Source organism: Maylandia zebra, linkage group LG22, assembly GCF_041146795.1.
Source record: "Maylandia zebra isolate NMK-2024a linkage group LG22, Mzebra_GT3a, whole genome shotgun sequence".
NCBI classification, from domain to species: domain Eukaryota; kingdom Metazoa; phylum Chordata; class Actinopteri; order Cichliformes; family Cichlidae; genus Maylandia; species Maylandia zebra.
Window position 1 is genome coordinate 12,966,268 of NC_135187.1, and position 25,248 is coordinate 12,991,515.

The 25,248-nt window shown below is 42.0% G+C and overlaps 1 protein-coding gene across 1 annotated transcript in view; it reads right to left on the reverse strand.

Annotated features, from left to right (window-relative positions):
* LOC101478849 (dolichyl-diphosphooligosaccharide--protein glycosyltransferase subunit STT3B) overlaps nucleotides 1-13,627 on the reverse strand; it is a 105,374-nt gene extending 91,747 nt beyond the window's left edge. Inside the window, exon 1 of the mRNA XM_004548999.4 lies at nucleotides 13,117-13,627. Coding sequence (XP_004549056.1) covers nucleotides 13,117-13,376 — 260 coding nt within the window. The 5' untranslated portion in view covers nucleotides 13,377-13,627. The remainder of the gene's footprint in view (nucleotides 1-13,116) is intronic.
* Between the last annotated feature and the right edge of the window lie 11,621 nt (nucleotides 13,628-25,248).

Sequence of the window (25,248 nt, forward strand, 5' to 3'; positions counted from 1 at the left end):
ATGAGGGTAAACCTGCACTCAGCAAGCACTCGCATTACACTGTGCCTTCTGTCACTCCATTGAAAAGGTGGAAGGCAGGTCCTTGACAGAGTTTGCAGCTTTCAATGCCTAAAGAGAAACAACACTATCTGAGGGGCGCCTACAGGGTATTCTTTATGAATATGGAAACAAATACAACGGGCTTTCAACTGCAAAGGCAGTTTTTACAGTGATCTATTTAAACTATACATATAGCATGGCCTGGCTGAACAGACTAAAGGAACAACTCCATAGGTGAAATGACCTCATTTGATATTAAATGTAGATAATGGATTTTTAGAGGCCTTTAAATTTCTTGATGAATGTGTTTCACATGATTAATTTCAATCTTAGTTTCCCCGACTTGTCTTGTTCAGCAGAAATTTCACCTTTGCCGTGCAGACATCCAGGACTGTCATCTTTTCTTTTCTCTTTTTTTTTTGAAGCTGGCAGAAAGAAGTTGAGCGGAGGACTAATCCATCTCTGACAACATGAGAGAAAAATCCAAAGTCTTCATCGTATCATTTATAGACTTGGACAAAGAAACAGACCTCAGACAATTAAATGTCTGGTTAGTACAGCACCAACTACAAAGAAAAATCTACCGCAAACTAGAGCTGGGCGATATGAGATTTTTTCATATCACGATATGTTTTTTTCATTTCAGGCGATAACGATATCTATCACGATATAAGCCAAATAACTATATTTGTAAGATTTAAATGTGCCGTTGCTCACAAGTAAAATGTGAAATAATCAGCAGCTTCTTTTTAAATATTTATTTCCCATAATAAGTTCAACAGGGTAGATGTACTTAAGGAACATGAGACTTTTTCAGCTAAATAAAGGCAAATATTGCAAACTACACAAAAGGCAGCCGCTAAAGCGTTTAAGTTTCAAAATAGAACAAATGAAACAGACTAAATTGTCAATTCCACTTAGAAATAAAGTATTAATTCTAAAAATAAATATTAGTTTGTTTTACAGAAGAACAGACAAAACTGACTAACTTTTGTCAATATCAAATAAACTGAGAACTAAAAGGAAATTCTCAATCTCTCCTTGTTGTATAGCTTAGCTTTTCAAACAGTTGTAACAGTTACTTTAGTCTGACAAAAGCCGAATGATGAATTAGCGCTTCCAGTCAGAGACTGAGGCTACGTCCACACGTACACGGGTATTTTTGAAAACGGAGATTTTCCGTTTTCGTTTTGAAAAATAATCCCGTCCACACATAAAGGCAGAAATGAAGGAAAACGCTGCTATGAACATGCCAAAGCAGCAGGTGGCGCTAGATTCCTAACCGTGCAGAAATGTTGGCCAATCAGAAGTCTAGAAGCCTCGGTGGGAAAAAGTAAACAAAGCTGGGGCATAGATGCAGAACCGAGTCGTATGTGTGGACGGACAGTAACTGTGTGTATATGTAAGCATTTAAACACTGCAGAGAGTAGAATTAACAGTAACAGTATTGTAGAAATTCATTTCACCGAAACAATAACGTGGCGCACAGTGTGACGCATGCACCAGTTTATTGTATTTCCAGACTTGCTTTCGGCACAATTTACAGTGCGCGCTACTCTGTTTTTTGTCAGACTTGAAATAGCCGAAATACCTTCACACTACGGAACTTCTATGGCTCTTCCGTTCGACAATCTCTCCAGCGTTGGAACCATCATCTGTTTTCTCTTCGGTCACGCTCGGTTGATTTTTCTAGTCGGCACACTCATTTCCTCCATTATGCGCTGGCTCCATTACCCACTGGCTGCTTCCCAAACAAACACACGTGCGGCTTGGCACTTGTGCTGTACGTAACAAGTCACGCGACGTGACGCTGCGGCTGTGATTGGTTCGGCTCTGCGCTACTGAATTTGGATCGGCTGACCTTTTTTTTTTTTTTTTTAAGAGGACAAGAGCGGCGAGGTCTATCGCGATAGCTTAATTTCTCTATCGAGTAAAAGTTATATCGCGATACATATCGTTATCGTTCTATCGCCCAGCTCTACCGCAAACATAATCAAACCGCTCAAAAGCATGGATCCTATTCTTAATAAAAGTCTTTACTGGTTCTTTTACTGAGCTGCCTGCATTCAACTCCAACGATCACGTAATCACACATCAGGCTCATTGCAGCATTTTTTGGCATAAAAATGTCACCTTGTTTCAGAGCCATGTGGCTCACCCAGGCTACCTGCCAGCTGCTTTACTGGATAACCCTGATGAAATGACAGGCTTTTTTTGCAACCGGTCAGAGATTGACAACCTATTCCAGCTGTCACTCCGTCCTGCTTGAGACGCCTTCATTCGTCCATCTGCAGTTTCTCATTCTCTGCCCTGATCTCTCTTCCACCCGCTCCTCTATCAGTCCCAGCCTGGCTCTAGGCTGTTCTCTTGACTTGAAACAAAGCTGTGGCCTCAGACCACAGCGATCCATAATGTCACACCAGGTGAGCTTACCAGCAGCTAGGCTGTGACAATAAAGTCATCCGCTCTCAATGGGCCGAGGGGAATGAAAACAAACACAAGAGCAGAACAATGGACACATCTGCACCAGAAAAACAAGAGATGGGGTGCTGCCAAAATGGAAAGATGCCCACTGGCGGCCTTACAGTGGGCAGAGTAGCAGTATACTGTGGCCTGCTCATAACACAAAACACATCCAGCAAATCGGTATTTATTCTGAATATTAAAAATTCTACTAGGAATTTCTGAATACAGCTATAATCCGCAGCTGTGTTTTCATCCCACTTTTGTCTTCGCTTTCTCTTAACACAAGCGAACGTGTCGGCTGATTAATATAAACTCCACAGCTCCCTGCGGCTGCAGTTGACTTTAATCACCTGGAAACCTAAAGTCTGGGGAAAAACAGAAACGGCAATACAGCTTCAACAACTCACAGGTTAATCAATCCAAGGCAAATTGATTGGCAACACTTTTAACTGATTAATTCCCAAGTAATCTTTTCAGGTCACTGGTTTCCAGCCTCGCTATGTTTCAGAGTTTTACGACAGTCAAATCTAAATCAAACCTTGTAAAATAAATCAAATACACTTTTGTACTGTCAATCACAAAGATATATTGATATTCAGCTCACAAAGCTCAAGTCAGTCTAATTTCACATTGGTTTCAATTTAGGAAGTGAAACTCCACTTCCTGTTTCTTTTTTTATGGCATGGAAACCACAAACGGAAAAATACAACATTTCGACTTCACACAGCACTTAGATACCATTCTGCTTCTTATACACATTTAAAAAGAATATGCCCATCATACTGTCAGTGGGTTGTTAAGTGTTTAATAAACATTAGGTTTAGTCAGTACATCTCCAGGGCCTTTGTGAGACAACTATGCATACAAGTATAAATAGGTTGTATACAGTTAAGGTAAGCGTTATCTTAGGAAACCTGTATAGTTTAATTTCTGATCTAATAAACAGATCTCAAGTAAATTAAACTCCGCTTATCAAAAAAATCTTTTGGTGGATGGCCCAAACCTCTTTGGTTGGTGCCAGAATTCTTTTATACGAGAAGAAAAACCCAGATCTCCTAAAACTGCAAGTCTCCGTTACATTGTTCTCATTAGAAAGTACTAATTTCTTAAGAGCTATAGGAAGCAGATACACGGGCCCTTGGGGACCAACTTAAGTCTGAGGCCAGTGGCTTAGTCGAGGACAATAGCAGGAGTGCTTTAAATCCCAAAACATCCTCGTTGCTGAAGAAGGAAACCAAAGCACCCAGAACAAACCCATGTAAACCCAAGAGACGTGAAACCTCCAGAGTATATTAAAATTCTAAGGAGAGACGATATATTGAAAAACAACACAGGAGGAGAAACAAACAGCGGCCGTGTAACCCTTTATAGTAACTGCAATAAAATCAGAGACTTGATTCATTTTATTTACAGAGCGATCAAAAGACTGATGAGTGAGTCATACACCTGAGATGTAAAGATATGCTAGAAGCTTACATAAAACCTACCTTGAAACAAGGAAAATAAGCAAAAGACTTCAAATGAAGACAACAAAATCTGGACGACGCAGAACAAAAGGCATTTAAGACGTGCCAACCTGAGAGCTAGCCAATCCTCCAACAAGGGATTGAGCCAACAAGCACAATAAACAAAATTAAGCAGGGAAACGTGCACCCAAAACTCAATATAACATAACCAGCTCACGGAGTAGAAAGCCTGAACAACTACCACTTTTTATCACCTCGTTGTGGAGAAAACTACTTGACATTCGCAATAACCCTTTCTTTGGTATTTATTTGATTAAACCAGCTCTTAGCCATCTACCTAGCTTCCCTGCTGATGCTAAGCAGCAAGTTTCTAGGGACTTTCTGCAAAATGTTGGAGGGATTAAATTGAAAAGAGGAAAAATTACTCAAGAATAAGCCGAGTTGAGCTATTTGAACTATTCAGTAATGCTTCAGAGACGCTTTAAGCAGCCGATCTTATTAAATGGACTCTGGTGTAAGTAGTCTATCAGCTACAGAAGACATTCAATTTAACCTGAGGCAGAGGCCGACAAAATACTACATCAACCCTATCCTCCCCCTCCATAAAACCATACAGCACATATATTACACATGAACATGCACACAAACAAACTGATAAAGCAGTTATTTGGAACAATAAAATTTCTTTGGCTTCACCGCCAAAGCCTCCCTCTGTTTGAATGCCTGGCAGGCATTAATTTCTTCTCTCTCTTTCCGCCTCCTACTATCCTATCGCCGTTTCTCTCACTCCTCCTTTCTTCTCCTCTCTGTATGCAGGTGCGCTCGCCCACTGAGCTGCATGCTGACTCCTGTCAGTAAGAGGACAGGGATGTATGATAAGCACAGATCTTCTTTGTTCCCTACACCCAACTTCACCCTGAACCATCCAGAGTGCATCGAGGACCACTTCAAAGCCAAAGTGAAGGCGAAAAAGAATGCAGTAAGAGTGAGGCAACATTCGAGGCAGCATTGTCAGACTTGTTACCTTGTTTGTGGTTTGGTGCTGTGGATTATTTTCAGTCTGTCTTAACAAGCAGATATTAGGTTTCTTGCTTCAGTCGAACTCTACTCTTTTCCCCCTCGGGAGGAGCACTACTTTTATGCTGGTTCTGCGCAAGCATCACTATATACACCTGTTGGTCTCGCATTGTTTAGTCAAGTGCAAGAAACAATTCTCACTTGTCAAGCTCTTCACGAAGCTCTAAAAATAACAGAGGCGCCCCTATAAAAACTATTATTCCACAGACGGAAGGGTGAAGGCATTGCTCGACGGTTGTGCTGCTGAGCAAACTCAAAGCATGAAAACTTACTGCCGACCAGTTACTCAATTCGACCAATGTGTCTTCTCAACAAAAAGACTAAACAAAAGTGCGCCGGTATTCAACGAGTGCTCTCAATTACGGCCTTGCATCTGTTAAGCAGACACGTCTCTCGATCTGTTGCCCCCCTACTCCCCTCCTAGATGGATGGATACTCCAGCATGAGCGGTCACGGAACAACGATCGCGTCAGAGACTCCATGACAACGCCAAACAGCTGGATAAAAGATGGATCGACCACACATTTTCACTTTGCGTGACACACACCAAGCTGTTTATTGTCACATTGATCGTTTTTTAGAGCCGATTGCTAAACATTGTTTTCGCTTCCTTTCCCCTCAGTCACGTTTGTCTGGAGGCTTTGTGACCACAGTGTGAGCGTGTTTTATGATCACTAGCCTTTTCTTTCAAAAGAACGACAAAGAAGCGTACCCGTCTGTATCGCTCCTGCCCCCTCATATACTATGTGAATGTTTGTGGGCGAATTCAGCTGAAAGGTAGCATCTTACCAAGCACATAACCGTCTTCGGAGTTTGACAGATGTATTCGATCTATATTAGACAGGCTACTCTGGCAGCAACTGCAAATCTGCACAGTATGCTGCACTAAATGTTCCCACCAAAGCGAGCCTTTCAATTCTGATAAATAATCTGTAGTGCATTTGCCAGCACCTGAATAAATTTTTAACAAAAGAGAAGTCTTACCTTTTTTTAAACAATGTGGCCTGAAATTTATTAGACCGGCGGTCCAAAGGTGAACGAATGGCACAACACTGGAAACACTGCCATTTACATCTTTAAATGTTAAAAATTATAGAGTGCATAATCATACTCTTAGCCTCGAACAAGAAGCACAATGTCAAAGGACAATGCTCTTAAAATCTCATTAGCAAACGGCTGCCAAAATTTATAAGACTGTGGTTTAGAAAGCTAAGGCAGACGACAGGCTCAAGCTAATTTGTAATGAATAATAAACCAAGGCTCTTTTATACCGTGCCCTATATAAACAGGGGACTATGTTCAAACCTCTCTGACCATAGTGTAATTAAATGTAAAGTTAAACAAATACTTAACTGGCTTCACACGTCCTTTAAAAGCTGCTAACGTGTGGGTGAGTACAGCTCTGAATGTGAGGCAGGGGCAATTCATCACACTAACAAACTGAACTACCTCTCTCACAGTGCCATGACCCTCCACGAAGGGGTCTGCAAAGTCGTGTGTTCTCTGAAAAGCTGACGAGTGAAACCAGAGAGGTGGCGATCTTGCCAGTGCTTTCAAAAACAGCTAATGAGCAACACTGGCTAAAACATAGACGCTTACAGTTTGTCTATAAGAGGAGCACTAACACCATTGTCTTCAATACTCAATGCAATGCCTGCAGTACAATGGCTTAGCAGTATCAGTCACGTGGTGTCTTTGTGATAACTGCAAACTTGTTTGTTACCTATGCACTTAACACATCTTTCCTTTTATGCATACAGGCCAGGCTCGACTAAAAGCCATTAACACAACCTCAGAACAAAGGGTATAAAGAAAGTAAATTCAAGTAGTCTCAGTTCTCAATCATGAACAGGCATTTAAAACAAATCCAAAACCTTGGTCTCTGTTAGAAGAAATAAAGATCCAAAATCAAATGACAACAGAAGACTGGGTTGTTTGTGTGACTTTCATTGTACTAGGCAGCGGCTACCCTAGGCCTGTTGCTGTTTCCTGCCAGGAGCAGCTCAGCGACACATGCCCCAGGTGCCCTGGAAGAGATCTGTCGCTTCCTGTCTTCACACATGGAGCGCTCCTCAGATTCGCAAACCTCGCTGCAATGCCTGACACTAGTCCGCTGGGAAGCCTTGCCTCCAAAACAGCACTTAATCATCAGAGGCTTGATATGAAGTCTCCTGACTGGGGAGAAAACAGAAAATGAAAGTTCTGTAAGGAAGAGGAAAAGAAACTCTTCCTGTGTCCTTTAGGTGCTGCAACATAACTTCAGCGCAAAGGTGGAATAGAAATATAGCAGCTAGCTTTGGCACTGGGGCATGCTGTAAAATACTAATACGCAGCTGTGGTCAACTCCAACCCGTTAACCAAGACTTAATGTAAGTCTTCCTTGTAAGTACCAAGCATAATATCAGGAAGGATGGGCTCCTTAGGGGAAAAAAAATCCTGCTTCAGGTAACTGGACACCAAATCTGCGCTGAATATTTTATAATCTGCCGGACAGTTGGGGGTTTAAGCAAGGATCACAGCTCCAGCCAAGTGTCTGGTGGAAAGATCAGTCACAACTTATTCTCCATTTTCCCACACTACAGCATTAGCTCACATGTTGCTGTGCCAGCAGCTGCTGGCCTAATCTACTTTCAGATAAAAGTTTTGAAAAAGACAGAATTAAAGGAGGGTGAAAAACACTCAGCAAAGTCCATCATAGACCACATTATTAAAGCAATCAGAGACACTAAAACATCATTTCTGAGGTGTTAACTCATATCAGAGTGTTGTCTGAAACAGCAAAGGACTGTATAATGTATCTGTGAAACCGCTGACATTTCACACGTCTTGTTTTTCTATTAACACTCAAAAACAGGTCATAATCATTGGATGTTTTCCTTTGCATCTTACATCAAAGTCACTATCACCCCCCCCCAAAAAAAGAAGATGGGAAAGATTCTGCATTGCTATCCAGCTGTCGTACTAATAGAGCCTCCAGTTTTGCAGGTTTCCAACGGCGATGATCAAGAACAAAGCTGACAAAGTGTTAAAATTTTAAGGATTTCTTTGGGGGGAGGGAGAAGAAGTCGTTTTGTACATTTTAAGCCCAGAAACAAGAGCACAGTGAAAAAGAGAATGTAGGCAAGTGTGATGAAATAACAGGAATATCCTTTAGAGCATGTTAGGCAGTTTTCCAATGGCTCCCATTTAAAAATCTTGTCTTGACCCGGTAACACTGCTTTAGTAAATGTGTGCACAGATTGCATGAATTCCACAGCAGGAGAAGGCACAAGCACAATCATCTCTCTCACCTTCACCTAAACATGACCCTTGCAAATTCAAACGTTTTTCAGCTGTAAGGATTTGTCGAACTGAAGTTATATGCAGATATGCAACTGGAGCTGAGCACACAGTATTTAACATTGCACTTTAAATACAGAGAAGATGTACTTTGTTTAGAGCTGAGAGAGAGAGAGAAAGAGCTCAGAGCTGAGAGATTCCTAATAAACTTAAACAATACGGACAGCCAGGCTGAAGATGACACTCCAAGGATAAGATTTAACCCACAACAAACAACCACTGACTACCAGCAAAACCCAGCTCTCAGCAGCCCGAGTTAATCCCAAGGAAGGCTCAGGCTGTCTTGTTCTCAATTTCATGATAAAAATTAATCTTCCCGCTATCAGTTACATTCATTTTGTCATGACAGGTCACCGTCTTCATTTTAATGACTCAAAAAAAATCCCTGGCCTTATACTGAGCCAAGTCTGGAAGCAGCCAACTTGGGCTGCACTGCGTCTCACACACTCACACACACCCTCCCAGTTTGGCGGTCTATTTAATGTCCAGAACTTCCAATTTCTCTCTCTAACCTTTCACTGCAGTGCTGCCAGCCGGATATTCACTTATTACTCCCCACATTTATGCTTAACATATCTGTGGGCAGTGATGAGCTTGGAGCCTGGAAACCAGACTGACTATTTTGATGCTTTAATTAATCAATCATTTAATCTGAGTGTTATCTGACTGACATTACTGCATCTAAAAAGCAATGCTTGTGCTGAACTGGTAATCTGTACAACCCTGAGCTGAAGAATCTGAAAAAGTAGCACACCACCAGTGAGTATCAAATCTCTTTTCCAAACAGCTTCTGAAAACCCAATTAATTTAATTCACAAGCATGTGATGCAGGGAAAAAGTCCCCTTACAAAGCAAACCTTACAGCTACTCGCAAAAATGAGTTTGGTATTTTTATGCATGATAAAGCTACTTCTGGCTGTTCCCTTCTACACAAGGGGTCACATGTTTGGCGCTCTTCCTGATGGACTTCAGAGGGACTTGTGCCCCCCTCTCAGAACCGAACTGGTAATCGTTGGCTTGTTGGGTGAACGTGTAAAACAGCAAATTCTTCAAAGATCACCAACAACAATCTCACATGACCCTGTACTGCTGTAGCAGATTTATACTCGATTAAAGGGGGGGGGGGGGGGGGGTTGCTGACAAAAAAAAAAAAAAAAAAAAAAAAAAAGTGTAACGGTTAAATGTGAATTATGCAACTGGTGAATTTCTGTCTATGTAGACTGCAACACATGTGAGATTTTTGACAATTTACCAAAGCAAATTGCCGTATTACCCAAAACAGGTTGGATGCAATTGCCAACATGACCCCATTCAACCACAGACTGACTGCAGACTGCAACATTTATGGTAGGTTTTGTTGAGTGTCAGCAATCTCATTTTGCAGCTATGGACGAAATAAAGTGAGATAACTTCGTATTACTGGATAAAACAGGTGTTGGCAAAGTTTATCTTTAAGGACATACTATGCTGTTGAAAAAGAAAAGTGATAAATTGCAATTTATGTTACTGCAGTATATCAAAAAATTATTAAAAAATTAAATTAAATTTAAAAAAAAAAAAAAATCACAGTAATATTATATCCCAAGTATCTGAAGTGAACCCCGCCTCTAGTGGCTACCAGAGAGTCCATACATTAACCCCACTGAGAATCTGGGATGTGCTCGGACGTTATCAGTATAAGAGCTTCTCAGAAACACAATGTGACTCTAGATGACGATAAATGTTATGACATTCCATAAGCTTATTTTAAATACGTTGTTTTGTAGCTTAATGATAACTGAATATTTAAAACTCCAGACTACCCCTGTCATTTATATACACGACAGCACAGTGACACCGTTTCCTCACAGCAAAGAGGTCCTGGGGGTCCTGAATTCGATTCCATTACCTGGCCAGGGCAAAAGACTGTGGGAGGAAAGCTAGTGGGTTAGGTTAATTAGTAAATCTAAAATTCCCCATAGGTTTGAATGTGAATGAATGGTTGTCTGTCTCTATCTGGTAGCCCTGCAATAGACTGGCGACGCGTCCAGGGTGTAGCCTGCCTTTAGCCCTTCAGTAGCTGGGATGGGCTCCAGCCTCTGCGACCCTGACAAGGATAAGCGGAAGAGAACGGATGAATAATACTACATAAAAGGTGCTGGTCCACTGTTTGCGGCAATCAGCTGCCCCTCCAGTGACACTTCTCCTTGTCCTGTTCAGCAGCCTAGGCAAACAACAGATGAACGGCACTAGCCATCTAGGCTATGCCAGTCTCCTAATGTACTCCAGTTATTGTGAGCCAAATCATCATTTATCTTTATGTAAATGGGGTTAAGTGATTCTTTTGTTCTCTTGCTGACATAGTGCACCTTACCTTACTTTAGGAGAGAGAAGTTGGCCGTTAGTAGCTACACACTGTGTCTGCACCTAGGCAGCCGTACTGTTCCATCTGTGCCACACAGCAGGCTGGCACCTATGTCCTCCACCCACCCTTGGAGTGTCCCAGCCATCAGGCTTTACACCTTTCTTGGCACGAACCCTAATTAGCTCAATGGATGAAAATAAATAAATAAATGAATCCCACCTGAATGCCAACTAATCCCCCCTGATTTTTAAATAAACAAATATTAGGAAATTAAAATTAGCACAGCCAGATATAGCCGAACCACGGCAGCGACCCTTCTGCAAAAATCAGCACAGCTCAGAGCATTTGCATACTGCAGAATAAGCTTGACATTTGGGTGCTTGTAAATCCAATCTTGATTCTTCAAATTGCCAGCTTGTTTAACGTAATGGTTAGCTGCTGATAATTTGAAGCTCTGTGCAGAGGGGGGGAAAAAAACAATAAAAAACAATAAGCGCTTAGACAACAACGGACAACGGCACTGATGGTGTGTCTGGTGCTGACTTCCAATCAGCATCCAGTGTTCACACAGCTGGAAAAAACAAAACAAAAAACACACAATTTCTTTCTGTCACAAAAGTGAGAAAGTTATAGTGCTTGATGAAACATAATTACAAAACTCTTTAAAAGATGACCAAACAAACATTAGTACATGTTTAAAAAGGACACTCAAAGTAAAAACCCAAGGGAGGGTCAGGTTTGTCGGATTGTTAGGAGTATGAATTATTAAGATGTCAGTCGGTTCTTGTTCAAAACATGACACAAGGGGAGGAGGACAATTTAGTATCAATGAACAGCTAACTGTAGATATATTTTTTTTGATGCAAGTCTCCACTTTAATAAGGATACTGTGCATTATAAAATAAAAATAAAAACACTCCAATGCGACAGAATTTACAGTTTTACACATTTAAGCTGGCAACAGACGGTTGAAACGGTGCTTTGTTTTGTGTTGGGGGGACAAAAATTGAGAACAGATGCAGACTACTCGTTGCTGCGAGGGCTTTTTAAACTTCTGAATATCAAAGAATGTCTTTGCTTTCTTTCCTGTGACATGCTGCCAAAGACCTGTGCCATTCTTGCTCTGCAACTGTGGAAACGGGTGCCACATTATAGCTTTATACTGAGGCAAAACAGCTCCCACTGCTACTGTGAAATGCAGCACAGTACCATAGATAATATACTGTATCCAAAAGCTCTATGACTACCCCCCCAAACTTTAATCGGGAAATATGAAGGTTGTAAAAGCAGCTTCTAATGAGTGCAAGACACATGGGACTACTCATTAACAGCGCTAAGGTCAGCCCTTTCAGCAAATTCCAGTCTGAGAAAAGGAGCAAGCTCATCTGAACCACGCAGAACCTCCCACAGCCATAAGCCTTGGCCCTTGGCTTTTAAATGCAATCAAGTTATCAACATAATTGAAGACGCAAGTGTCACCCTGAACTAGATGGAGCACCTGTCCTTGAAAATTAATAAATGGATGCATCAGTTCTGCTGCCTCGTTGAATGCCACACAATATAAGAGAGCAATGAGGGAATGACAGGGCAACCAGGCGGCCGCCTGTGAGCCCATGTGACACTGTTACAAAGCGGAATAATTCTCCATTGTGATGACAGACACGCCAGATCGGATCAGTTGGCTTCCGGGTTACAACCTGCTGTTACGAGAAGCACCGGCTGGAAGCTTGCAAGAGACCCTGGTCATTCAAGATGTAGCGAAGCAACAATAAGACATGAGAAAACCAAACTACTTCAATCAATCAAACATCAATCAAGCACACGAGTAAAATAATCAGGCTGTTAACTATTTTACATTTTCACTGGTTAAAATGCAGATTTATTTATTTTTTTTCTCTGCTCTTTCAATCCGAATAAAGTTCCTGCAGCTGAAGACTCAAGGCAGAGCTCACTGCAGCAAGTACACAAACCTACTGTTGGGTAACACACAACTGGTCAAACCAGACTAGTTAGCTAGCTCTTTATCATATTTAAATGTCAAGGTCCCGCAGATGGGCTGCACATTGGGCCACCGAGCCCGTATATACAAGTGTATGTGCCAGGGTCATTTGGGGGGGGCATGCTGTGTAATAACGAGCATGAGCCGCTAACGAACCACAGCACGAAATCAAAATTAAAGTTAAAGCTGAGCTGCATTCAAAAACTTAACACCGCTGCGATTGTGCTAACTTTATAAAGCGTAAAGCAAAGCAAGGAGATAAATATACGTCGTGTTTAATTTTAAAAAAAAATACCTCCCCTCTGTAGGGATTAAATTCTCAGTCTCTCATTTCCATTACAAGCAAGTGTAACCAGCGAACAGCAGACAGTAGTTAGCTAGCTTACCACGGGTCGAACTCGTGGATGATGCTCTCGAACCGGATCACCGCAAAAAGTCTGGAGCTGAATCCCGCCAGGCAGGCCAGAAAAAGAATGCTAAACGAGAGTAAAGACTGCCACCCAGCTGGCTGTGTCAGTCCGCCAGACAGGCCTCCTTTGCCCCCTCCTCCACCCGCGGCGCCGGGTCGACTGTTCCCGTGCACCGAGCCCCCGGCGTTGGTGGACGCTTTGTGCTTGCCGTCGCTGGCTGCGTGTTGCTCCGCCATTTCTGCGCGCAGTGTCGGCTGGATTTGCTCCTGCCCCGCTCCACGTCTTTCCCCCCGCTCCGTACTGTCGTATACTTCCCTATGCTGTGCCCACTTCTCTCAGGTATCCTATCATCTAACTCCTTCGGGTGTAAGGTATGATTTAATTTGGTATCGCTACTCCGGGAGACCGCAGTTACATCCCGAAACGCACACTCATGCGCCACATACCGAGGCTGCAACCGTCAATCCGCTTCACGATTGAACGCCGGCGGAGAGGGGCGGGAGGGATGCGAGAGGCGGGCTCTAGGACGCTCAGGCGACCTCTCACAGATCGACAGGTACGAAGGGGCGGGATTCTATGTATCTAGACCAATCAGAGAAACGAACCTTCTAATCCGACAGAAAGTTTTACCAATGAAAACGGAGCAAAATTATGGCTGCAACTGATTGAAATAGGGATTATCCTTATTATACTTTCGATAAAGTAAATCCGATAGTAACTATAAATCAAACTTTTATCACTATTTTTTTTTTACAGTTTTTAAGATAGAGAATAAGTTACAGAATGAGAGCGCACAAGGTTCTTAATCTTGAGGGAAGCGCTTTCGTGTACCTATGGGTATATAAGCAGGTGTGCGAAGATAAATTGTCTGTGCGACTGCAATATTTCTGTTGCCCTTGGATGTTGTGGACTGACGGTAGGGTGATAATACAGATTGATGTATCTCATCATTACTGTGTCCCCCAGCAAAGACAAGAACACAGCATTCATCATTCCCTTAAAATCGGGATGTACTTTCACAACTTGCCCCAAAGCCTTGAAAGACTATATTGAAATGAAACACGTTTTTTTTTTAATATTTCAAATAAATCTTCAAGCTTTTTGTATTTTGTAATTTTTTTTTATGATTGATTGTATACATTTATTTTGTACTTGGTGGTTTCAAATAACGATGAGACGATGAGAGAAGTATTATTGATTTATCTGAGGTGTGATCCAGTCCCAAAGGAGGAAAATTATAGTCCAACAGCCCTCTTCGGTGTAATCTGATAGCAAAAAACGTTTTGTTTTTTTTCCGAACTTATTGTAGACCAAATAGATTTAACCCTGATAAGGATAAGTGGAAAATGATGGATGGATGGATTGACACCTGTTTTCAATACTTTTGAATTGGGCTGTTTAAACGGATGATGTATATTCTAATAGCATTAGCATCTTGACATCATAATTTTGAATTTATAAGATAGAACAAACAGCTAATACCCTACACTGGTTTGGAAATATCTCAAACTGGCCCAAATTCGCATACCTACTTTGCATCAGCACTGTTTACAGCTACCCTGTCACCTGTGAGACGATCATTTTTGAAAACTCAAATGAAAAATTCATGTAAGAGAACAGGACTGAAGCTTGAGCCGGCTTAATGTGGCTGTGCATTCAGGCTGTCTGGTGGTGAGATGAGAAGGGGATAAGAGGGAGATGAAAAATACAGCTTTGGAGAGATGGGTAGATGGAAAGCTCATAATAAAGGAGAGTAAAAGGATGATTATGAAAATTGATGGGGGTCATCATAGAAAGCAGGTGGAGTGGCAGAAGTGGATAAGAGTTTGGAGTTCAGGAAGAGATCGTAGAGACTGAAAGAGAGACGCCATCAGCGTCTGAAGCTGGGATTCAGTGCCTAAATTCATTCACACACAAAGACTAAATGCAGACAGACGGCAGGAGTGTGATACATGTAAACACATGAAATCCCACGCACACATAACCGCATGCATATTGATGAAGCCGTCCTCTTGTAGGCGCACGACAGTGTGCTCATTCACACACATATGCGCCCAGCGTCTCGATCATTCGTTAAGGCCTGCTTATGCCATGAAAAACACTCTAACCCTTCACGCTTTCTATTCTACCTTAAGATTATGAATGGGTGACCTTTGAAAAGAAGAAATGGAGGCTGTGAAGATTTCTTCAATTGCATCTCTTGTCAAAAGGCCAAGCCCAGATGAAAACCAGCCAAAATAAGTGCTGTTGCCAGGCTAGAGCGGCTTTGCCTTCACCCTCTCTCCAGAGGCAGGCTTGACTGTTTCTGTTTGCTTTGTTTTTATTTTCCTTTTTTTTCTTCTCCCCACAGCATCACAGACTTGCAGAGTTTATGCACAGCATCCTTAGGTGTCTCCAGCTTTTAATTTTGCTAAAGGGCAGTTGTAAAGAAAAACCCCCAACCCTAAACCCTTAAATGCCTGCCATGGGTCAGTGAGTGAGGTGTCATAAATGATTAAGAGGATTATAATAACAGCATGCCAGTTTTTGGTTTTCTGAACATGTTACAAGTAAATCCTGTAAGCCAGAAATATTTATCATGTCATAGAGGCGGAGTATTGATTAGCCTAAACAATTTGTCTGGAGATACCTATCAATATCACATCTCTGTCTCCTTTTGTGACTCAGTGAAAAGAGAAGAAAACAACTCCTTTATTAGATGTCCCCGATGAGAGCAAAGTTGCTGCCCGCTTTTTAAAAAGTAGCCTCCCATCTAATACATGCATTATATGTGAGGTCCAGTTAGGAGCGAGCCTGGAGTCAAAAACTGACGTCACAAAGCCTGACCAGATTCCTGATACTCTGGGGATTTGATAAGGAAAGAGAGAATTATAGATCGATCTGTTATCTATACCTGCTGCTTCCTATTGAGGGTCATTACTGGAGGCTGGAGCCATTCCCAAGATACAATCGTTTGAAGGAAGGAAAACAACTAGATTGATTACCAATCCTTCTTTCAGGGATAGCAGGACCATACAAATTCATACACCCATTACTCTCCAGCTTCATGTCTTTCCAAGACTGAATGAAAACTCAACACCAAGTTTTCTTGTTGCTCTGTTTTCTCTCATTTCTTTTCATTTAGCCGACTTGGCACTCCTCTTAACTAATTACCTTGTGCATCATCTATGTGTAAAATGGGTAAATCCATCATGTACATTCCATTTGCTCATTATGAGCAGAAACACAAGATTCAGACATTTCATTCAGGAAGCTTTGAAACTTTACCTGTTATACTGTAATCCATTATAGCGGGATGATTAGCCAGCACCACTGCACTCTCAGAGCTGCAGTGAATTGAGAGTACTTAAAACAACCACTTACTGTTCCAATAAGGTGCAGCATCCAACTGTTAGGAGCTGTGGCAAGGAGAGAGTTGGGCTGTCTGTTTTAATGCTCTTTAAAAAAGAATTTGATGGTCACGTTAATCGAAAAAAAAAAAAAAACCTGGGTATTGAAGGCTCTCCATGAGTTAAATTACATCTTCAGTCTTTCAAGTGTTAATGAGAAATCAGAGGAGGAGAAATATAGCAGAAGCAATGACCTGAGTCAACTTCTACTTGATGGTGTGTGCTCTGTGACCAAGTGCACGGGGGTTACCGGCATGGCCTCATCAGTGACACACCATTTCACACTGAGCACGCCTCATTTCTCCACAGGGGGCCACGGAGAGGTAGTTAAATGCACCGGATGTGGACACAGCTCTCTCGGTCCCCACTGAACACACTCGGATGATACTCGGCAACTGCACGACGCGCTCATCTCGGCACCGATGGGAGGAGTGTTTACATGGCTTTGGCATTACTTGGCTATTCAAATATGTGCCTGTGCACACGCCAGATAAATATGAAATAGTGCAATAAGCTTCTATATTTTGCAACAGAATATAGAACAATCTGTTATCCCAGAGATCAGAGAGCTTTTGCTCAATTTATTATGCTGCATCTGCAGCAAGATGGTATTGTATTCAGCACGTTCATCTGCCATTTTCCAGTGTGTGTGAAAAGTTTTCTCCCCCCAAGAGGCTGTGAAGCTTCAGAGACAATGGCAAGTCTTTTGTATTTTGCTTACAAAAATACTTGAATTGAATCCATGTAGAAAAACAAAACAATCAATGCAATAATATTTCTTTGTATCTTTATTCATTCAGTGTATCATTTTAAGGACTTATAAGCTTTTATTTGTTACAATTACTCCATGAAATGACAAAATAATTAGGCAATTATAAAATATATATAAATATAAAAACCTGTGTGGGTATGCGTAAAGCAGGCTCCACACAAAAATGAGTAAAAGAAGAACAGTCACTCAATTTTTTTTTTTTAACTAAGAATAACTCTGGAAAGCATATCAGCAGAGAAAATTGTCTGAAAACATTCACAGTTCACCACATTCATCAAGATTGATTCTGACTTGTCGACACGGCTGAAAGTGCCTGCAGTGATGCTTCAAATTTTATTGGCATGCTGCATAAAAATCTATATAAGAAAGTTTCAATTGATGGAGCACGAAAAGAGAGAGTAAGATGGAGAAAGAGTAAGAGAGGGAGAGAGAAGCAGATATTGAGAAATAGGGACAACCGAAATACTTACCTGAGCTCAACAGAGATATCAGCTGTCTGCAGGCAGAATGTCAGAGTCTGAGAAGTTGGCTTGCACTACTTCCTCTTCAGAATAACATGCGCCTTATCAACATTTCCCTGACTTTGGTGTGGTTCGTGAAGCCTCCGCATGCTGTCTATTGAGAAGACATGGCGCTCAGATATGAGAAATGTAATGCGTAAGAAACGGCTGGAACCTGGCCTGACATTATCCCAGCAGGAGAGAGAGAGAGAGAGAAATATATGACTCACGTGCTGAAAATTGAAGTACGTCTCCCAATTTCCACAGCTGCCTCTGCTTGACAAATGACCCTTCTTTCACTTTCCTGAGCGGCCGACATGAGCTGTCTCAATTCAGAACGCAACATATTTATTTGCTACTGCTTCAGTGACATCCCCGACAACCCTCCCGTGGCAAAATTACAATGGTGGCATTCAAAATAAGATGGGCAGATACACAAGCCACCTCGCTGGCATGTTTCTGCTGCATTCACATGTGAGTTAGAGAGAAAAGGTATATATGCTCATCAAAAGCAATAGATTATGATTTTTTTTGTTGTTGTTTTGCTTAAATTCCAAGAAAGCATCTGCCTGAAATACTCCTTCTCATGCCAGGACTCTCAAGCCACTGTAACACCAAACACCAAACGTTATAAACAGTAAAATGTCGCTTGTGCTCTTTTTGCTTTGTATAATGAGAAAATCTTTTACATTAAAAGCTAGCTCTGGTCTATTTTCTGTCCAAATAGCACTTTACACAGGCTGCTCAATACCAAGTGGCCCCTTGGTCAGGGGTATGCTTCTCTCCGCTGCGCTTATATCCAATCGATCCGTCTCCTGGTTGCCCTCGATCGGTCATCTGACAGCACGCAATTCACACCTTTCAAATAAAGTTAAACTTAGCTTGGCTTTCCAGTGAAGATGGGAGAGGTGGGACAAGGTGGGAGTAGAGGAGAGGCTGCAGGATGGAAAAGAGAGAGGACAGAAGACAGCCAGGTCTGTGCCAGATCATTACTGCTCCTCTGTTGTTGCTCGTGTGTCGCATGAAGCCAGAGTAATTCAGGTCAGTATAATGTCTGGAGCTCAGCGTTTCTTAAAGTTCAAACTTGTGTCTCCAAGCACCTCTAAACCTTCCTAATTAACATCTTTTGTCTCTCTTTTTTAAACTCCATACACAATCAAAAGTCGGTTCCCTGCTCTCCTACAATCCACTGCTGATAAAAGAAAATGAGGGCAAAAGTGCAATTTGCTTCCTTTTCTTCCTTTTTTATATCTCATGTCAACTTTGGTTGACCCCTGGGCACAGCTTTGAGGGCTATTTAACAATGAGCGATCGCTGTCATTGCATTCTTGCCTGCCATGGGACATAAACTAAAAAGGCAGCACAACCAGTAAATTGTTTATAAACAGATAAATGAATATGGTGCACAGATAAACTGAGCCAAATTAGTCCCAGATCATCATCACGTCATGTGTGTAAATAGGAGATGATTGATGTGGGGAATTAAGTTGACTGGTGCTGTCCTTGTAGACTCAAATGACCAAATCATTTAAGCTTTTGTTGGAGAGGAACTATTACACCTTCATTTCAAACATGTTTGTCCTCCACTGGGTTTCTTTCTTTCCCTTTCTTTTTTCTTTTTTGTTATTGAGTACTCTGAGAGGCTTACAGCTGAGCACATAATGACACAATAGTTCATTCAGGCATAAGGAAATTAAAGTAAGATCAGAACTATCAAGTACACTGCCACGGGATAAAAATATCTAAGAGGACAGGAGGGGTAATGGCCTCTAATACAGCAGTGGTCTCATCTGTAAATCTCTGGGCTTGAGCTGCCAGCTGCTCTTATCTTACCAGGCACATCATCCGCTGGACAAGCGCTGCATACAACTGTGATTGTGTGAAAGTTGTTTGAAGAATGTGCCTCCTTCTTTTGGCAATCGCAAAGCTGCATGCTACACAGAACAGCTTTATAATATGCTGGAGAAGAAGAAAAAATAAACCGAAAACTCCAAAAACAAATCAGGGGCTGTATAAGCCTGGGTCGGTGGAGAACATGACCTGTGACGATAACCGGACCCACACGAAGCCGGCGGAGAAAGCGATATCTGATGGAGGAGTAATTTGTCTTCCTTGTCATTGCCTTACTAGGGCTTAAAATATTGTTTATAGCACTCAGCAACCAACGCACTCCCCAGCAGCTTTGATTGATGTATGAGGTGTCGCCATGGCAACCGGCATGTGGGAATGATAAGTGACTTTGGCAGGAGAGCATCTCCTTCGGGATGATTAAGACCACCTAAGGGTTCTGTGAGCTTTGTGTGTGTGTTTGTATATAGAAGGATGATGAGCTCTACGTGGATAGCCACCCTTGTCTGCTGTTGCCACCCACTCAAAGGGTTAATCGGATTAGGAAGTATGATGACTGAGCAGGTGACAAGGATCCATATGGTGGCACAGGTATGGAGTTTAACTGACATTAATAGAGGGCTGCAGAGTGCTGCTTCAAGCTTCTATTTCCTGATACTTCTTGACAGGCAGTGATGGAAAAAATAGAGAGAGAGAGACAGAACAGAGGGCGTGAAACAGGCAGGGAGAAAATTTAAGCAATGTTTGCCAAAAGCAAACTGTTTAAATGCAATTAGCTCTCATCGGGAAGTAAAATGACTCTAGTGTTTGGTGACTTGTTGGTTCCACTGAGTATGAGTCTTGGTAATGGAAAGACCTGTCACATCTTGAGCTCAGCACCCCCTCATTTTCCCAGTGCAGTGCTCCCATGTTTTGCCCTCAAAGCACAAATGTAAGCTCACTGGATCCTGCAGCTCAGCCACTCCAATCCAGTTGACTGCTGAAGGCACAAGCGAGGCCTTTGTACGGCGTTTGCAGTAGAACCACCACTCCCTCTCCTGGTGAAAAGACAAAATGCAGATATCCGGCGTATTTAGGTTAATATTATTCTGTTGCTGCTGGTGAAGTAAATAAGTGCTCAAGCTCCCACGATGCCTTAAAGAAAACAAACGCTACAGTAATATCACAGACCTGGTGATAGCAGGAGGCGATAATAATTATGAAAGTTGAACACACAAATAAAAGTTTGAAAAAAAAGATAGACTTTGTCTAATTTAGTATATTGCTGCTAAATTCATTTGCAAGTTACAGCAATGCAAACTACCATAAGAGGATTAAACATAACAGGATTATTTCTGATTCTACGTGTGCCTCATGATTCATAAGTAATTGCTTTACCCTTGTCCCACACTGTTAGCCAGAACGCACCTCAGAGTATAGACCAGGGATGCCAAAGTCATTTTACATGGTGGACCTCATACAGCCCACTTTCAACCTGAATGGCAGAGACCGATGAAACTCCCCTTTCTGTCAGTGTAAAAAAGTTTAACTGCACATTTAATCCCTGAGATACCTTAATATAAAGAAAAGAAGTGCAATTTCCACAGCATGACTCAGTTTTTGTGTATGAATAAGAAATGCTACTCTACTAAATGAAAGCAATCTGTTTCCATGACTGTTTGGCTTTAATTGCAGGAAGTAAATATTTAAAACGGCAGAAGCTTATTGCCTGGATTGCCCTGTAATAATACAACAGAAAGATTTTTTTAATTCAGAGAAAATTTGGGATGGTTTCTGTTATTTAGTTGTTGATCTATTGGTTAATTACTTTGGTGTAGTTTGAAAGGCAATGGGGAGGTCCTTAGTAGCAGGAAAAGCTGTAAAACACATGAAAATATAGTTAAAAGTCCGCCTTTACATTTATCATAGCTGTTCAGTGGGAAATGTCCAATTTTGGGCCCTGGGCCTTATGTTTGACACACCTGGTATAGAGCTTTCCCAGAGGATCTGTGCTCTATGGCTCCTGCAGTAAGATAGTAAAAGCTCATTTGAATTTGCTTTGGGAATGAAGACATTATTCTTTCAGTCACAGTTTAAAAAAAGAGGAAGACATTTAGAAGCTTTCACTTTCTTTAAATATGTATCTCCCTCTTGAGAACTGGGCTTCACTGCTGCAGGAAAATTGGCGTCACATGATTTGATTGTGAAAAATGAAGAGAAAGGTTAGTTTTGACACCCCTGTGGTAATCCATTTATAATGCAGAATTATAAATCATTTATCATCACCCCCCTCTTCGGCAGTGTCCAATATGTCTGTGTGCCAGCCCACACCCAGAGTGCCTGTGGCATAGTTTATGTAAATGGAGCATGTAAACTGTCGCAAGGGTGCTGGAAACCTCCCTGTGAGATAAAAACTAGCCTAGCATAGCAGAAAAATCACTTACTGTTCCCCAGTGCATTTGTTTAAGTTCATGCTCTTTCAGTAACAGTGCTTCAGTGTTGATTAATGTGTTTTCAGTGAGGCCAATTTTGACATAATACATATAAGAATCACCAGCTCTTACACAGCTTGTTAGAAGAGAGCTAAATAACATACACGCGCATACCACTTGATCCCCCCCTTCAGTAGATTATTATCTCAGTGTGACACTAATTTATAATTTAGTTTAATTAATCAGTTTTTCCAAAATGCATTCTGGGATTCATAGAAGAATTAAAAGCAGCCACCTGCAGACAGCTGGACAGAGAAACAGGCAAATAGTGGCAGAGGCAGGTAGGCAGAGATCCACAGACAGACACGTGTTCCAGTCTGAGTCAGCTTCGGGCTGAGGATAAAAGGCTCGTCAAACACTGCAGACACGCCATGCCAAACACAGTGCGGGCCTCCTGATTCCCTTATCTTTTGCCTTAACCAGTGCAGACACCACCAGTGTAAAAGTATCAAGCATTATCTGTCAGTCAGCAGAGAACTGGCACTCAGTGTAATCATGAATTTAAGATGAAACATTTTCTGTGCTTAAATGAATGAGTGCTTGTCAACACCAGCACGCTGTGGATCCTGTATACTGCTGGATCTGATATCATCAGGACATAAACTGTTTAAAGCCTGAGATTACTTGATGGGCAAAAGGGATCATGATTTTTGAGAGCTTGTCATCCTTCAGAAGCTAAGTGCTCCGGCAATAAATTCGATTATATCGTTCCACAGTAAAAAAGTACTTTAGTGCATCTAATGTATGGCACTGAGAACCATTTCTCTCATTTCTTAGAGGGGAAAAGATGAAAAAAAGAGGAGAAGCTGACAAACACAGGACCTAATTGTAACAATAAAGTTATATAACTATCCTGAAATAACTGCAAATGCTAAACATGTCTCGATGTTAACAATCCAACATATGAATACTTCTTTTTTTTATTTCAACTGAGCATGCTGGGTGATGGACATCAGTTTTAGTAGGATCAAGATTAGCAGTACTTATTCACTGGCTACTTTATTAGGCATATCATACAGGATAGATCCCCTTTTTGTCTTCAGAACTCTTTTAATTCTCTGTTCCACACATCCAACAAGGTGCTGGAAACATTACACAGAGATTTTGGTCTATATCTGTGTGATAGCATTGCACATTTATCTATTTATCTGCACATTCATGATGAGAATCTCTTGTTCCACCACATCCCAAAGTTGCTCAGTTGGATTGAGATCTAGTGATATTGGAGCCCAAACATGACAGTGAACTCGCTGAACTGATGTTTAAGAAATCAGTTTGAGATGATTTGAACTTTGTGACATGGAGCATTATCGTGCTGGCAGCAGCCATGAGAACATGGGTACACTGTGGTCATAAAGGGTAACCTACACCACTAAATGCAGCTGTCTACCTAACAGTATAATGGGGCCAAAGTAAAATAACATCCACACCATGCCTTCCTATCAGCTCAAATCAGTGTGTCCACTCTCCTCTGACCTGTGGCATAAACAAGGCATTTTCACTCAGAAAACTGCTGCTCACTAGATATTTTGTTTTTCAGACTTTTCCTGTAAACCCCAGAGATGTTTGTGTGAGAAAATCCCAGCAGATCAGCAGTTTCTAAAATACTCAGATCAGCCCCTCTAAAACAAACAACCACGCCACATTTAGAGTCACTTTAATGCTCTTTCTTCCTATTTCTGATGCTTCGTTTAAACTTCAGCAGGTCATCTTGATCATCTCTACATGCCTAAATGCATTCATTTGGTGCCATTTGTGTTTGTGTGATAAGATATTTGTGTTTATATACAGTTGTCCAGTCAAACACGTGTACCTAGCATATTTTCCAGTGTGTGTTACCTTCATTTAAGGCTAGAAAAGTAGCATTAATAGTTTTTGATTGTATTTTTTTTTTTTTTTTGCCTGTCCCGTTTGGCTCTTTTGCCATCAGAATTGTTGTCTAAAGGCAAAGAAAGATGCCCAACGGATTTACTTTACCAAACTGATAATGCCGTAATGGTCCATTTGATTCACCTTTTATTGTTTATTTTATTTTCACTTACTGAATACGGGACAGACTTGACTGGGGGAAAGAAGGGGAGAAAGAAAGAGGGAAAGAGAAACAGCTGAGAAGAGGGACGGGGGAGAAGGGCAAAAGACAAAAACCAACAGAACGGGCAGAGAAGAAAAAAATGCATATATCAATCACCTGGATCACCTGCTGAGAAAGAAAAAAGAAAGCAAGCAGAAGAGAACAAGAGTAATAGAATAAACAGCATCACAATGATATATGGGAATATGACAGTAAATACTAAATGTTAAACATTATTGTGCAGCACATAAGATCAACAGAACACAGTGTGCTTTGAGGTAGGAGCCAAAAAGGGTGTAGTTTGTGGGTGTGATCACCCGTGTGTACACCTGTGAGCATGGACGCGCTTGTTTTTTGTTTTTTTAAAAGGTTCCTTCATGTAATAATCTGCTAGAGGGTGTGGGGGGGCCACAGCCCCGTCCTCCAGGGCGTGAAGCAGGTATGGAGGAGATCAAAACTCCAGACATCCAGAGGCCCCCAGAACACAAGAGACCAAGGAAGACCAACAGAGGGGCAGCCGCGCCACTGTCCCAGAAAGAGCTGAGGAGAGTCCCAGATGAGGGCTCACTCAGCAGCCGCGGAGCAGAAGCCAGGGGGAGTTGCAGTGACGCGCCCGTGAGCTCCGCCGGCAGCCAGCCGCGCCTGAGTGACCGAGCCCCAGGCCGAGAGGCCGGGGGCACCCCACCTCCGAAGTGGCCCGAGCGAGCCCCAGGCTCCAGGCCCCGATAAGCGGCCGCCAAGGAGTGAGCCGGTGTGTACCTGGACGCCCATCCCCGGACACAAAGAACCACCAACGCACCGATGTCTGAGGGGGTCCGCCACTGGCAGGGGAAGTGGTGGTAGGGGGAGATAGGCCTCCAAACCTTGGAGGGCCTGAGATGTCCCCAGAGAGGTGGCGCCTGACACCCAACCTGACATATAGACACAGACATACAGGAACACACAGATACAAACATCCATTCCCACCCTCATGCTCTCATATGCACTTACTCCACACTCAACCAACGTGGAGACAGACATAAAGAGACGTTGTACACACGATCACACTCCCCAAGCG